Source organism: Pyrus communis, chromosome 10 (assembly GCF_963583255.1).
Source record: "Pyrus communis chromosome 10, drPyrComm1.1, whole genome shotgun sequence".
Lineage (NCBI taxonomy): Eukaryota > Viridiplantae > Streptophyta > Magnoliopsida > Rosales > Rosaceae > Pyrus > Pyrus communis.
Window position 1 is genome coordinate 15,313,408 of NC_084812.1, and position 9,828 is coordinate 15,323,235.

The 9,828-nt window shown below is 35.4% G+C and overlaps 1 protein-coding gene across 1 annotated transcript; it reads left to right on the forward strand.

Moving 5' to 3' along the window:
• Window positions 1-1,448: 1,448 nt before the first annotated feature.
• On the forward strand, window positions 1,449-8,845 carry LOC137747917 (protein RGF1 INDUCIBLE TRANSCRIPTION FACTOR 1-like). Its single transcript, XM_068488043.1, has 6 exons — window positions 1,449-1,701; window positions 2,400-2,527; window positions 7,497-7,676; window positions 7,785-7,859; window positions 8,208-8,348; window positions 8,466-8,845. The coding sequence occupies exons 1-6, from the start codon at window positions 1,449-1,451 to the stop codon at window positions 8,802-8,804; spliced, it is 1,116 nt and encodes a 371-aa protein (XP_068344144.1). The 3' UTR covers window positions 8,805-8,845.
• The last annotated feature ends 983 nt before the right edge of the window (window positions 8,846-9,828 follow it).

Sequence of the window (9,828 nt, forward strand, 5' to 3'; positions counted from 1 at the left end):
TCTGATCATTTTGTAGTACGACAATTGTCCTTGGTAGGTGAAAAACAAACTGAAGCTTTTGGGGTTAAGATCCCTAGCTAGGGTTCATTTTCATTTGGGGGTTTCCAAGTTCATTTTTGTCTAGAGAAAAGTTAGAGAGAGAAAGAGCATTCACATTTTTACCTTCTTCGTCCTCCTCATTTATGAAACCCTAGTTGCAAAACCAAGTCCATGCATTAAACACCCAATCGTTGTATATTAGGTTTGCATTGTTTTAAGGTTTTGCATTAAAGTCTTGATCTGGTTTTAAGATTTAAATCCGGTTTTAGACTAAGCTTTTGGATTCAAGTTAGACTCTTCCTTCAACTATTTGATTGGAGAATCTAACTGATCGTTTTGAATCCAGATTGTATATGCATATCATAACATCATATCATATCATTGATTTGAGTTGATATCGGTGCCACAAGGTGAAGAGCTTAGGAGGAGCTGCCACTTCGTGAAGACCAAAGGAGTTCATCTCGTGTAAGGTAAGGTTGCATAAAAGTAAAGCTGCTCCATAGATAAGGATCTAGGAATTGAGCATGTGTGGTCTTTGTATGAACCTTGTTTACACTAATGGATTGGACTCAATAGAGAGTCCCCAATTTTTCAGAGGTGGGTTTTTCTAGCCAAAAACATCTTGTGTTCAAAATTATTTATATTGTGTCACACATCTCACATAACATACATGGTACGTATATCTCTTGAACATTTAAATGGTATGTGATCACAGCCACACTCGCTTGACACATTAATAACTTGTAATAAACTGAAGCCTTGCTTACCAGGATAGTTTTTGGAAATTGAAATTGGTGGATTGAATCTTTGATTTATTAACTAACAAATCTATCTTAGTTGACTAGCCCAACAAATTATAGTTTTTAAGGAAATCTAGTAAAATGTCAATAATAACTTTACTAATGAACCATATATCAATGGTCTATTTTTATTTTGGACTTAATCAACGAAATATTTTTGTTAATTAGACATAGGTCAATGAGGAATGTTACATGGGTTTCAAGCCCATATAAATAGTTAAATAAAATTACTTTTTTTTTTACCCCAAATTAAATCATAAAAAGTTTCATGATCATCTCTCTAAAAAATCATCTCTTTTCTGCACGTAAAAATAACCCAAATGCCTCTCTCTCCCTCTCTCCCTCTCTCTCTCTCGTTGATGAATCAATACAAGCCATGAATCTATAATTGAAACCCAGGAATAAAACACGAACAAGCTCCAAGATATTATGTCTGTGAGAAAGGAAGTGGCCATACTACCACTGGTTTGTTGGCCGAGCTTGGCGGAGGGAAGAGCTTTTTTGGATCCAACGTTTGTGCATTTCTTAGTTTAAAGATGGGGACAGAAACACTTCTTTTTTTCTTTTTTTCACAAAATCACAATTCAAATGAGGTAGCGAAATTGGATTATGAGTCTCAAATTTGAGGATAACAACTGGATTGTTGGCGATACGGAGATCCGGAACCATATTGATGTCTTCTTCATTAATTTATTCAAGTCTAAGGGCCCTCGGCCTCTTAAGGCTACTCTAGTGGGTCTCTCACCGATTGTCTCTGAGGCTGTCAATGACAAGCTGCTACAAGCTTTTACCATAGAGGTGATAAAGGTGGCGGTTCACAAGCTGGGCGATCTGAAGACAACTGGTCCTAACGGATTTCATGGTATGTTCTACAAACGATGTTGTGAAGCCATCAACGAACTCTTAGCAGGGTGGTTTCATAATTTTCTATTCAGGATAGTGTTCCCTCTTTGTTGAACTCCACTAATCTGGTTTTGATCCCAAAGGTCCCCAACCCGGAGCAAATCTCCTAATTCCACCCGATCAGTTTGTACAATTTCTCCTACAAAGTTCTTTCCAAGCTTATGGCAAACAGATTAAAAAAGAATCTCCCTTGATTCATTTCTCATCAGCAAAGTTCCTTCCACCCAAGATGCCAAATCTAAGATAATATTTTTGTGGCGCATAAGGCCTTCCACTATCTCAAAAACAAGAAATCAAAGAATAGGTTTGAGTTGGGGATGAAAATTGATATGAACAAAGCCTATAATAGGGTGGAGTGAGATTTTCTTTAGGCTGCGCTTTCCCGACTTGGACTCCATGCTCGTTAGATCTCCTTGGTTATGACTTATGTCAAGACACTATCGTTCTTTATCTTCTTCAATGGGAAAACTGGTGCCTCTTTTGTCCTCTGGGGACCTCCTCTCTCCGTACCTTTTTTGTTTATTACAGAAGCTTTATCTGCTTTAATTGCCAATCATTGCTAGGACGGTTCGTTAGTGGGTATAATTCTTGGCCCTTCTTGCCCGTCTTTGTCTCACCTATTTTTTGCAGATGAGTCCCTCTTCTTTATTAATGCAGAGTCGAGAAACTGTTGGGCATTACGAGACATTCTTGATAATTATTGCAAAGCTTCCGGTCAGACCATTAACCAACAAAAATCTTCCCTTGTCTTCTCTGCCAACTCCTCAGCTCACATTATTGAAAAGGCATGTGGTATCTTCAATATGACCCTCTTAAATTTCAGGTAGACGGGCCAGAGGCCCACTCCAACAACATCGATAATGTCCCCACTTGGCCACCTGCTCAATCCATCAGGTGTAGGGTTTTTTAATACAAAAGGCATTGGTGTTAGTTAGAGTGGGGTAATTCAGGTAGACAAGCCATGGGCCCACTCCAACAACACCGATAATGTCCCCACTTGGCCACCTGCTCAATCCGTCAGGTGTGGGGTTTTAATACAAAAGGTCTCGGTATTAGTTAGAGTGAGATAATTCTATTTAAAAGGTTTGTTCTCAAACCTTCTGACCAATGTGGGACAGAGGAATTCTAACAAACCCCATCCCTGGATCCTCAAAAATATCTCGGTCTACCTACTATTTGGGGTCAGCAAAAAGAAAAAAGAACGACTTTAGGGTTTGTCAAGGAAAGAATTATTCAAAAAATTAAAAGTTGGAAGCATTCCGCTCTTTCTTTATCGGGTCGTGAAGTCTTGATTAAAGCTGTGGCCATGGCTATCCTTACTTATCCCATGAACTGCTTCATTTTTCCTATTACTTTCTGCCAGGACATTGACTCTCTGATAGCTCGTTTCTCATTTCTGTGTCCTTACTAGAGTAGTTAAATGATTCCGGGGTCCTATGGGTGGTGACTGGAGCTGCGCTCCTAGTCTTCTTTATCCATCTTTAGGCCCTTGGCCTCCCCTATGTATTTCCTGCTGTGTACCTCCTGCTTTGTTCTATCTAATCTAAAACATTTTCGTATGATTCCGGGGTCCTATGGGTGGTGACTGGAGCTGCGCTCCTAGTCTTCTTTATCCATCCTTAGGCCCTCGGCCTCCCCTATGTATTTCCTGCTGTGTACCTCCTGCTTTGTTCTATCTAATCCAAAACATTTTCGTTCAGACAAAAAAAAAAAAAAAAAAAAAAAAAAAGGAAAAAGGGATATGCAATGGTATTAAATGCTGCCATGCATCTGAAGAAGATGACTAAGCAAAAGCTGGGCTGCTGTGTTTTGGCGACATCAGATCAGAAGCAGCGTCCGAAAGGCTAATAAAGTTGATGTGATGACAGTTTTGGTGGCATTGCCTACTCCATTTGTGTATATTATTTTTGAGTCCATTTTTGCTCACTCCCGGATAACTGTTACCCCCTTTCTAAATTTACACCGAATTTTTTAAAATCTAACTATAGTTAGTGTATTCATTAAATTATTTCTTAAAGATTATTCACTGTATTTAAAACATAAACGGACTTCAATTCTAAATACATATCAACCTAGATCTATCTATATATTACATAATATTCGATCTGAGAGCTGCCTTAATTATACTGTCATACCAAAAATTTTCTACTGTCATCTTATTTATGAATTATGTTGCATGTTGTTTCCAACTCTTTCCAACCTACTTCCAAAAATTTCTAAATATTTGTTTAAATCTAATTTTGTCCTTGTACTACTATTTACTTGTAATTTGCCAATAAAACCTACACAAAGTAATAAGTCGTCTTTATTTTCTATCATGTATAATTATCCAGTTCTTGCTTAGTTGGTACTTTACTAAATCTTTCTAAATTTCTATTTTAGTTTATCCTGACCTTTCTTTAAATAATCTAAATTTTCAATGATCCTTTGATCTGGAAAGAGATATTATTGGATATTTCAAAATACATGAATGTATAATATATACTTATATACATATTTGACAGAGATATTATGACCGAAAATTACGTAAATTAAATGGGTATGAAAACATATTATTTGAGCGTGAAAACATTGTATGTGCAAGTTGCTGGAAGGGTATAGCTCTTCGTGCTGGAAGAGATATAAATCTTGGTGCCGGAATTGTATAATTCTTCATGCTGAAAATGTATCTCTTCACGTAAAAATCACATGAAGAAAGACGTGAGTCTTTCAATAGTTACCCAAGAAAGATGTCGTTTGATAAACTTTCTATCTAATGAACATACATGGTTTTTAGATGCACACTACCACCCAATTAAATGGATTTCAATCTTCTGAATGAGTGCATTCTCTTTTGTAAATACCCAGCGTCCAAATAAATAATCAAAATTCAACTCAATTTTGATTTCTCTTTCCCTAATCTAACAAAATCATATAGTTTCCTTTAGAAGATTCTAAGGGAACTTTAGTTCTTGTTAAACTAAAACTTCGAACTTTGTTGTATCCTGAAAATTATTTACTTTAGACCCATTTACAAACTCATATTAAAATGGGGGCAAATATCAGTTTAAAGAAAATATATTAATGTGCCTTAAAGTCATTTTTAGTCAAATTCTTAACCCGGTTCTAACAACTACATATTAATGTATTTTAGTGCAGAATCAATGGTATAGATTGAATCTATACACATTTTTGTGCAGACAAAATGTCCACAAAACATTAATCTTCCTGTATTTTAGTGCAGAATCAAATGGTATAGATTGATGAAATTATCCAATGAAAGCTTTTTTAGCCGAAATTATGACCCCATTGGTATAAAATGCCTCACATAACGTTCCAATCTAATAATGCATTATAGTACAAGAAAAATTCAATACACATTGCAATATCAAAACACTGTAAAAAGGTAAATTTGTTCTATGTAAATTATTCTCTTTTTTAGAGAGCTTAAACACTAGGGCTGAAAAGAAAAAAAAACCCGAAAGATAACTGAATACAATCCAAACTGATTATACAAAACCATTCGGTAACCGAAATCAAAAAATCCCAAGAGTTTAGTACGAATAATGGGATCAGACCTATTAGTTTGATAAGACTGAAGCGAATACTTAACCGAATTTAATAACACATAATTTAAATTTTAAATATATAATATATTGTTGTAGGCCTATTTAATTGAAGAATTACAGAGAGTGAGAAAGAGGTTTGGCGGCAATTGGGTGAATTCTAAGATGTGTTTTTTCATTCCATTGTGTCTTTATTTATAGTAGTAAACAAGATAAATTCTATAATACAATCAGAAAACTATCTAAAAGATACTACAAAATCCCAATAAGATCTAAACAATCACATTTCTAATCTAATTAGGACTTCAACATATTGGGGTGAGTAATTTTACCTCCGACTGCAGCACACCATTTCTTCCACCTCCAATGACCATTCCAAGTGTAGAATGTAAGAAATTTCACCTCAATTCAAAACCAATTCGTGTTTTTTTTTTTTTTTTTTTTGGGATTTTGGAATTGATATTTGGGGATTCTAAAATGGAATTAGGATTTTCTATTTGGGGTTTTTTTTAAATCGAATTAGATTTTCGATTCGGATTTTAAAATCGAGGGTTTTCAATTCAGAGATTTTAAAATCGAATTAGAGTTTTTTTTTTTTTAAAATCGAATTAGGGTTTAATTGAGTATGTTATTTCTTATTTGCAACTATTGGCTATTGATGATCGATGTTTGAATCCTTCTGCAATTTGAAGCATGATCAAGGAATTTCAGTTTCCAGACTAAAACCTAAATAGGTTCGAGATATTTGAAAACCGAAAATTTTGGTTCAGAATTAGTTTTTTTATTCTTCAATTGTCGATAGCCACTTTTCGATTTGGTTACCAAACGTAAACCAATCCTTTGTAAACACCACTTGCAACCTTTTTACCGTTTTCCACCTAGAACTGAGAACAGCCACTGTTTCTTGTCTTGTCATTTAGCACGTAGCACAGTGATGACTCAGAGAGAGAGAGAGAGAGAGAGAGAGAGAGAGAGAGAGAGAGCGCACCAAACTATCCGACCATTAATAAAGAAGCATTTGGTTAGGGTTTTAGGGTTTTCGGGACATGGGCTCCTTGTAAATACCAATACAATAGAACTGGGAAAATTTTGATTTTGATTTCCCAATTTCCTAAATCTTTTTTCTTTACATTTTTGTTTTACTTGTACAACACTTGTATTGTCAACTTTATTTACAAGCTTACCAACTAAATTTTCATTCCTCAAAAAAAATGATTCAAAATTTCTGTTTCTGTATCATATTCTATCAGTAAAATAAGAAAATTATGATTCATGCATTAAATCAATTTTTTCGCAGTCATTTAACTAATTGGGCTAAGACAGTGTATTCGCACTTGTCAATATTTATGCATTCAAACTTTTCTTAGCGTAATTACAGTTAGACAACATCATATTTAGAATTAGACTAGAACCTCGCTTAAATACAAAAGTAAAATTATCTTTTCACCATACAAACTTTGATTTTCAAAGATATGCTTGTTGAATAGGAAAGATCAACTTATATTAGAATAAGAGTAATAATACAGAAATTAAATTTATAAACAAAATTTACAAATTAAATGATGTGTCATCAATAAAAATAAATATGTTTATTAACGTTTAAGTTATAATCTAATTATTAACTATCACGATATTTGATTTACAAAATTTTATCTATTAGAAATATGGAAACTTTAACAAAAAGTTCTCGATACTGTTCACTTTAACGAAAAACCACATTTTTACACTAAAAATCACTTCTGATACTATTTATTTTACCCTTTATTTTATTATTATTGTTAAAGCTCAAACTTTCAAACTTTTTTCATTATTTTTTCTTAGAAATAAACCACCGCAGTACATTTTGCCAATCCTCTCTCCCATTTCCTTTGTTCTCTTATTTGGTAAAAGCGAACTTGTGTATCAGTATTTGCCAGGCGCCGTTTCTCTCTCTCTGTCTCTCTCTCTCTCTAAAGTCCAAGTTTTCTCTCTCTAATATACCTTACTCCTCCGTCAATATCTCCTCCTTAAGCCCTGACCACAATTGTCACACACAGAGTCCCACTCTTCTCTCTCTCTCTCTCTCTCTCTTTCTCTCTCTCACAACAAAAACGAAAAAATGGTGGGTTTTTCTCACTGCCTCTAATTCTCCAACTTTAATTCATCTATCTGCGTGTGTTGGGAAACTAATTAAATTCTTTCCATTTCTTTTAATTTATGTGGTTCATAGTTTGGTCCTGCAAATCTTCTTCCCCACTGGCTGGAGGTCCTGCTGACTGAGAAATTCTTCAACGCTTGCATAATTCACGAGGAGGCAAAGAAGAACGAGAAGAACGTCTACTGTCTGGACTGTTGCATCAGCCTCTGCCCCCACTGCCTGAACCCTCACACCTCTCACCGACTTTTGCAGGCAATAATTCTTTAAGTTTTGAATTTTCCCTCACAGTTTCTCCGCTTAACTGAAAATTACACTCAAAGCTTTGATGTTTAATGTTTAATTTCTTCTGAGAATTTTCAGATAAGGAGGTATGTGTACAACGATGTCATAAGGTTGGATGACGCTGCTAAGTTATTTGACTGTTCTTCCATTCAGGTGAGTAAAAATTTCTCAACTTTTCAGCTTAATTTAACTTTCTGGGCTTCTTTATTTCTTCTTGCAGATCATGATCTACTAGAAGTTGGGGTTTTTCTTGTGAATCCCAAAAGCCAAAAGCCAAAAGCTTTTAAGTTTATTTTTAGCTTGCTTAAAAATTGGACTATGTTTGAATTCAAAACAACAAACAACCATGTTTGAGTTCAATTCTTTGATTCTAAAGCTCCCTTTTTTCTGATATTCTTTGTGTTGGTAAGCATATTCTCACAAATGGCCACAGTTTCTCTCTCTCTCTCTCTCTCTCTCTCTCTCTCTCTCTCTCTCTCTTTTAACTTTCTCTCTCTACAGTCATACATAACCAACAGTGCAAAAGTGGTATTTTTGAACCAGAGGCCACCAACAAAGAATTGCAGAGGCTCCGGCAACGTCTGCAGCACCTGTGACAGAAACCTGCAAGACCCCTTTCTCTTCTGCTCCCTCCATTGCAAGGTTAACTTTTTCATCCCCTATAAACCCAAAAAACCCTAACAATTGTTCGATTATTTTCACTTGGGCGATTTTCCAGTTTATCTCACTATGTTCTCTCTCATTTTTTGGTTTTTGCAGATCGATCACGTTATAAGAACAGAAGGTTGCCTTTCCAAGTATCTCCGCGAGTGCAAGTTCATGGCTTTACCTGAATCCGGTTCAGACGACGGTCTGATGACACATGAGGATCTCGAACCGGCCGGTTCAACCCGAACCTCTTCAGGCTCATATGGGTTGGGCGAGGTGGGCTGTTTGGCCTTAGCTTGCACTGCCAGGACTGAAATTGTGAGGAAAAAGAGAAGTAACATGTCGGCATATCGGGCTGCTTGTCGGCCGGTTTTTTCACCCGTGTTGGAAATCTCGGCCGGGTTGATGAACCGGAGGAAGGGGACTCCACACCGGGCGCCGCTGTATTGAATTTGTGCATGACAATTGAAAAGTTGATAGCATGAGTAAGTAAAATCTTTGGTAAATTAAGTTTATACTCTTCTGTATTGGACAGAGTCTTCCACACGAGGGTCACAAATTAATAAATAGATGACACTTAGTTATGGTTAATTATGTGTAATATGTTGTAATAACCTTTAGCCATGGGTAATTTTTAGGTGTCATTTTTCTTGTTGATTGGTGTGGTGATAATACCGTGGTGGTTGATTCTGTTATAGTTGTCTCGTCTAGTTGTAATAGTCATCCTCTTTATGATCTTATCTTAGAGTATAAAAGTTCGATCATAAAGAGTTGAAGTTGTAATTTGTAGCATGTTCATAGAAGACATAATTTTAGCAACAAACAAGGTTAGTCGAATTAAATTTAAATAGTAAGATGGAATTTCAAAAACTCGCGGAATCTTTTCATTATTTAGTTAACATTTTTTTATGACAACTCTGGAGTTACAGAGCCAGACTAGTTCTTCAGTGCGTCGTTTTTCTTCCATGTTATCGAGAGAGAAAAAAAAAAATCTCCCAATTTTGTAGAGGGGCTTGGATTTGCTCTCTGTTGTACTGGGTAGGTTAATTTCAAACCGTTGGATGTGTCTTATCTTTTTCTTTTTCTTGTTTACAGAGTAATGATGAATAGTGACGGTGTGCTGCAGTGTGTAATGGTGGAACAGTTACTATTGGTGGTAAAATGTTTATCACTTTATATTCAGTTTTTACTTTTTTTTTCGGTTCTATTTCCTCCAATTTTGGGGGACTACATTTAAATTTCGCATACCTTTTGTGCTTTTTTTCAGTTATTGAAATAATTATTTTTTTCAGCAAATCAATATTTTTACACATTAAGACTTACTTCAACTCTTGGAGTAAAATTTAAAATTTAAGTTTTAAACTTATTTCAATTTGTTCCAACTCTTGGGCAAATATGAGTTTTAACCCAAAACTCATTTCTATGGCAAATTTAGTCCAAGATTCCTCCTGGGTTAGTGGAGTTGACCCACTAT